Here is a 6124-nt window from a genome sequence, read left to right as displayed (position 1 = left end):
CCAAGTCTCCAGTGGTGTTCTGCATGTGGGTTTATCTCTAAACCGATCATGACAAGGACTAATTTAAAGCACTTTTTAGAAAAGGCAAAGAAGAATGAACAATCTGGGATTCACATGGAAAATAATATAATATAGTGTACTTCTTTTAGATGTTTGTTAGTTTGCATAGTTGCTCTTGAATAAACACATTCTCATAAAATAAGTAGTTTTTTTTATATACATAATAAAAAATATATAAAGCTGACTAATAGCTTTCCCATTATTAAACTGTTACATTATTTTTTTAGGTTTGTGGAACAATATTGGACCATGCAAAACACAGATTTGCCTCAGAAGGGCAAGATTTATGGACAAAAACGAAACCTGAGATGAAATTATGTTTTTTTGTTGTTGTTGTTGTTGGCATTCATATAAATATATGTGATAACTTAGTATACGTTTGATTGGTTTTTGGTATACGTCTATTTTGAATTTATAGACCTCCCTGGAGAAAGCTCCACCAGCCACTACTGATTGTTATAGGTCTCAGTGTGTATGTTATATATGTATATGAAGTTGTTTTGTCTTGTCTGTGTGTGTGTGTGTGTGTGTGGGTGTGTGTCTGTTTGTGTGTGTGTGTGTGTACTTCTGTGTTTTGCTTCATTGTTACACAACTTTGATATATCTGTTCAAAAAATGACCCAAGGAAGAACAGCTACCACTTTTACTCAGTAGCCAATGGGGATCTAAATAAACAAACAAACAAACATATATTGTTTTATTTAATATTAACCAATAATTCATATTGGTTGGTCTTCAACCCCCACAAAATGTAGCTTTACCATGAGGTATTGCTGGATATTCAGCCTTTGTTAGGTAGCCTCCCCAACTATCATCATCTAGCTTTCTGATAGTTCTGTGGTACACTACTGCTGGCAGATGGCACACGTTTCTTTATGTCTTCTCTTCATGACTGGTGCTATAATTCTATTTAGGCTTAAAAAGGAAAAGCTAAACACTATCAGGACCGATGTTTGGTCTATATGACCTCAGTTTAAAATGAGCAACAGGCATAGAACACTATCGTAAGAATTGTATTTTTGTACATTAATATATCACAATGTTCTACGTGAGCCTACACTGACACAAAACCAACAATATAGATAAATTTTTTTATTCACTGAGTTCACCAAGAATATATTTAATATAGACTTTTTCCAAACATACTATAATCATGACATTTTTCCACTTAATGAAGATATGACAACTGAGATCACTACAGACCAATAAACAAATCTGAAGCACAGAAATATGGTGTTAATTTAATATATTGAATTATCTTTGTATAGGTTGTCTATTGAGGTATATTTAATAAGACAAATGAGCTTCATCAGGATGTATTCTCTAAATGACTCAGTCTGACGTTTGAATACACACTTTCTTTAGTCTTCAACTCTCTCCTGTTCGTCGTCCCTGTAGAGAAATGTAAGGCAGCATAGGTCAGATGCTCTCCTTCTTCTGTCTGAGTGAAAACATAAAAGTTATACAAACATTTTAATTTTAGTTATTTTGTTTATGCCTTTGGGTTTAGTATATTTCTAATTAACAAAGAAAATTATTGTAATTACTCACAAAATCATCAGGTTGCCTTGTGTGGTTATGTTTTGTTTGTGAAGAAGATCTTTCTAAACATGGTTCAAAGAGGAATTTTGATTCTAAAATTCTTCTACCTTTTTCTGTTTTCTTTGTATATTTTTTTGTAGTTTACAAGTACCTACCTCTGTTTTTGAGTGATCTTCTGTGAGTTTGGCAACAAATTAAGCCAATATTCAAAAGCACAGATATGGCCAAGCAGATCATTGTTATTACCAAAGACATGCCACTTAATGAATGAGCTGGGGGAAAAAAAGAAGAAAAGATGCAATTGTTTCTGTTAAAAAGCCCATCATTGATAAATATTGGCTAAGAGTATGATAGAAAGAAATCATACCAATTTCGACTCTGGTTCCATCTCCAAGTAATATCTCTCCACATGTGGCCACTGCACAGTAGTATGTTCCAAGATCAGAAGGGGAGACCTTCTTAGAGAAGTTATAACTACATCTCTTTTCAGCGTTTGATGGCTTCTCACAATTTTCAGGTGTTTTTCCATCAGTGAAGATGAGATCTGGAACAGACTTGCCTAGTTTGGTCCTTAACCAGAACACACTGGGTTCTCCTGAACAGGTGTTTTCCTCAGGCAGAGAAAGGAGTGAACACTGCAGAGTATCTGACTCTGCTGGACGGGATAGATCTAGAACAGCTGGCTGCTGAACAACACGATAGCTTGAAATTGTCTCAGTGTTTCCTAAAAAAAAAAAAAAGTATTCTATAATAATTGCAATATATTTTTTTTTTTCCTTTTTTTTATTATTTTTAATTAAGTAGAAGAAAAACATACAACATGTTGCTAATATTCATAACATATTTTAAAGCGAGATCCTTCCAAAAAATAAATAAAATTTTGGTTTCTTGATAAGGAAAATTGTCTATTTCTAAGNTCTTCTGTGAGTTTGGCAACAAATTAAACCAATATTCAAAAGCACAGATATGGCCAAGCAGATCATTGTTATTACCAAAGACATGCCACTTAATGAATGAGCTGGGGGAAAAAAAGAAGAAAAGATGCAATTGTTTCTGTTAAAAAGCCCATCATTGATAAATATTGGCTAAGAGTATGATAGAAAGAAATCATACCAATTTCGACTCTGGTTCCATCTCCAAGTAATATCTCTCCACATGTGGCCACTGCACAATAGTATGTTCCAAGATCAGAAGGGGAGACCTTCTTAGAGAAGTTATAACTACATCTCTTTTCAGCGTTTGATGGCTTCTCACAATTTTCAGGTGTTTTTCCATCAGTGAAGATGAGATCTGGAACAGACTTGTCCGGTTTGGTCCTTAACCAGAACACACTGGGTTCTCCTGAACAGGTCTTTTCCCCAGGCTGAGAAAGGAGTGAACACTGCAGAGTATCTGACTCTGCTGGACGGGATGGATCTAGAACAGCTGGCTGCTGAACAACACGGTAGCTTGAAGTTGTCTCTGTGTTTCCTAAACAATGAACATTAATTTCAATATTATTTTTATCATTATTAATAAAGTATAAGAACAACATACAGCTTGACATTTCTAATGTTCATAAGATATTTTAAAGCTAGATCATTCCATAAATTAAAAATGTTGAGTTCTTGATAAAGAAAATTGTCTATTTTTAGGTGAGAAGGTCCTTGTTATTTAATTATGGAAAAGTTTTTCAGCATTATTTCAAAAAAAATATTGGATTTTACTTTTCATTTAAAATTACACCAATATAGCAGCAGGTATTTTCTATGTATTTCTAATAAATCTCAAAACTCAACAACATTAGACACAACAATAACATTTTCACGAAAAAAGAATTGCATTTATTTCTATAATTCTTTCATTTCAGTAAACTCTCAATAACAACTATCAAATTAGAAGCTCTGAAATTGTATGTCTACATATTTAAAGAGATTAACCAAAAATGTTCTGCAGGATAAAAAAATGCTATGGCTGCCCTCTATGCATGACTGCTTAAATACCTATACTAATCATATCAGGTTCAGCAGCCAAAACCTAGTAAAATATATTTTATATAAAAGATTTTCATGCTTTTTATTATATAGTATTTTATTTATTTTCATGATTACCTTCTAATGATAAGTAACTCCCATTCCATATAGATTCAAACCGGTTCATATGCACACAGTGATACATTCCTTTATCTTCTTTAGAAGTCCTCAAGATCGTCAGATTAAACATTTTGTTATTATATGTTGAGTTGAAATTTATGGATGAAAATCCAGCTCCATAAATAGGGTTTGCATTCTTCTGCAGCACTGAAATTAATTTGAGAGTATCTCCTGTAGTCTGCTTGTGCCATTGAAGCCAGTCCATGTTCTCAAATTTCTTGCTCAAATCACATGTTAAAGTCACAGGTTTGCCCAGCTGGGCTGTGACCACTGGAACCAAGGCATCTGTAACTTTAAAACAAAAAGAGAAGAAAAGTTGAACATGAAAAGTTAAAAGAAATATCAAACTAAATTATATAAAAAGCTAGGACGTGAAAATTAGGTGTTACAGTTTATGTATTACTTAAATCGTTCATGAAGTTAAACAGTGTAGCCCATAAAAGAGTCATATTTACACTGTCTTTATTGAGAAAAATGACATTTGAATCAACGAGGGATGTTTTGTAAAACACTTTCAAAGGTATCTGATTGGCTTTCTTAGAAATGCAACTTCCTCTTGCCACACAGATGATAATGTTTAATGCAAAATATCCTTTGTATTTAGGTTTTGGATTTTTATTTAAATATCTTGCTTTTTCATGTTTTTCTGAAGTTTGCTGTTGGATAGTTTTTTTAAACATCAGTTCAATAATATATTCACACATTAAATGAATCAACTTACTTTTTCAATGTTGCACTTTTTAAGTATGTTACTGGCAAAGGCCCGCCAGCCTCTATTATCAGAAGATTAAATATGAAATTCCATATAATTGTCCATGGTTTTTATTTTTCCGTTGGACATTAGTTTAAATTGAATACAATAATACTACCCACTATCAGCATTACATATCATATTTGTGGAGGTGAGATTTTGCTTAAGAGCTGCAAACATCAAGAAAAACGCTTTTTATAGAGTTCCATGAATAAATAATTTTAAGAAAAGGATGGTCTCTTGAAAATTCTAAATACAGGAAATCAACATTCACTAACAGTACCAATCCAGTTATAGAAAGTCTGATGTACAGGGTTGTATGTAACATATGAAATGGTAAATCATGTTTTAAAATTACAGAAGATTACACTTACTTCTTTGATGAAGAAGAACATGTAGCATAACCCAAAACAGAAGCATCTTCACACAACTCCTTACACTCCGTGATACTAAAAAGACAGGAGGAAGTGTGGTAATTTTACACCATTGCCGACGAATCACTGTATTTCCTGCCTCACTCATTTTTTTCTACAAAAGTGTTCAAAGTAATGGCTTTATATTGTGTCATATATATTGTGTCTCAGTTCAGAACACAGAACATGCTATTTTTTTATGAATATGGGGCTAGAGTAACAAAGTTGCAAATATTTCTTATAACTGGGTTAAATTTGAAAAGTGATAACAAATATAAAATAAAAAAACATAAAATCTTATGCATTAAACAACTCACTAGCCTGACTCAAAGTGTAAAAAATATCACCAGGTGAAAACTGATTGAACTGTTGGTATTTTCCTCCACAGATAGTTGATATTGGCCAAACTGTAACAACTGAAAAGATGCTGTAATAAAACATCTAAACGACTAAAAAATAAAATATCTTAAATGTTTTTTTTCCCCAAGTCTGCCAAGGTTAAAACTAGTGTTGCACTGATACCGATACAAGTATCGCGCAGGGCCCTGATCCAGCACTAAATGGTGGTATCAGTAAAGGCGAGTACCAACAAATAGGGCCCCGACACCATTTTCAGAGCCAAAAGTTTATTCAACTATTGTCACCCATTCCAGGTAGGCAATAAAAAGTTCTGCTGGATTCACTTTGTATTAGTCTTTTTTTTTTCCATGCTTCACATAGGTAGGCAGCAGCTTGACAAACCCATGATGGCAATTATTTTACATCCAACTAGTAGGCAGTTCTTCATATATACACACACATCAATTTCAAACAGATGGTAATGGTATGGTAACGGCCAATACTGCACAGTCATGTATCAGGTATCGGGGCGAAAAAATGGCAGCACTAGTTAAAACTATCGACAGTTAGTCACTCTGTTCTTTTCCCCTAGTAAGAATTTAATTGCACTCTGAGACTTGTGCCTTTTACCCTGCCTTTTAGAGTAGAGGGAGGCTAAAAAAAAAAATAACAATAGCATCTCTATGAAAAGCTATTAAATGTAGATGTGCCATAAACAGACAGATGATAACTGACAGAAACAAAGCAAAGCATATCCAATCAAACTACCCAAGCCTGGATAAACTTTCAAAAATTTTGTTGGGATGGCTTTATTAACAAAAATGATTCCTCTATATATATATATATATATATATATATATATATATATATATATATATATATATATA

General features: G+C 33.1%; 1 protein-coding gene and 1 long non-coding RNA gene across 3 annotated transcripts in view; both read right to left on the bottom strand.

Annotated features, from left to right (window-relative positions):
* Positions 1 to 1191: 1191 nt before the first annotated feature.
* On the bottom strand, positions 1192 to 2320 carry LOC107100471. 2 transcript variants are annotated; one of them, XR_001482010.1, is made up of 4 exons: positions 1970 to 2320; positions 1758 to 1874; positions 1612 to 1664; positions 1192 to 1501 (listed from the first exon to the last, which is right to left on the bottom strand). It is a non-coding gene; the product is annotated as an uncharacterized LOC107100471 (long non-coding RNA). The 2 variants fall into 2 exon arrangements; XR_001482011.1 differs by having other exon boundaries at positions 1192 to 1452.
* Positions 2321 to 2513: 193 nt separating this feature from the next.
* Positions 2514 to 6124, bottom strand: part of LOC107100477 — a 4714-nt gene continuing 1103 nt past the window's right edge. The window contains exons 2-5 of the mRNA XM_015398984.1: positions 4860 to 4934; positions 3693 to 4025; positions 2716 to 3072; positions 2514 to 2620 (exon numbers count right to left, since the gene is read on the bottom strand). Of these exons, the coding sequence (XP_015254470.1) occupies positions 2514 to 2620; positions 2716 to 3072; positions 3693 to 4025; positions 4860 to 4934 (872 nt within the window). The remainder of the gene's footprint in view (positions 2621 to 2715; positions 3073 to 3692; positions 4026 to 4859; positions 4935 to 6124) is intronic.

This window comes from Cyprinodon variegatus, unplaced genomic scaffold (genome assembly GCF_000732505.1).
Source record: "Cyprinodon variegatus isolate N-32 unplaced genomic scaffold, C_variegatus-1.0 Scaffold977, whole genome shotgun sequence".
Lineage (NCBI taxonomy): Eukaryota > Metazoa > Chordata > Actinopteri > Cyprinodontiformes > Cyprinodontidae > Cyprinodon > Cyprinodon variegatus.
Note: the sequence above shows the minus strand (reverse complement) of the source record. Positions and strands in the feature narration are given on the sequence as shown.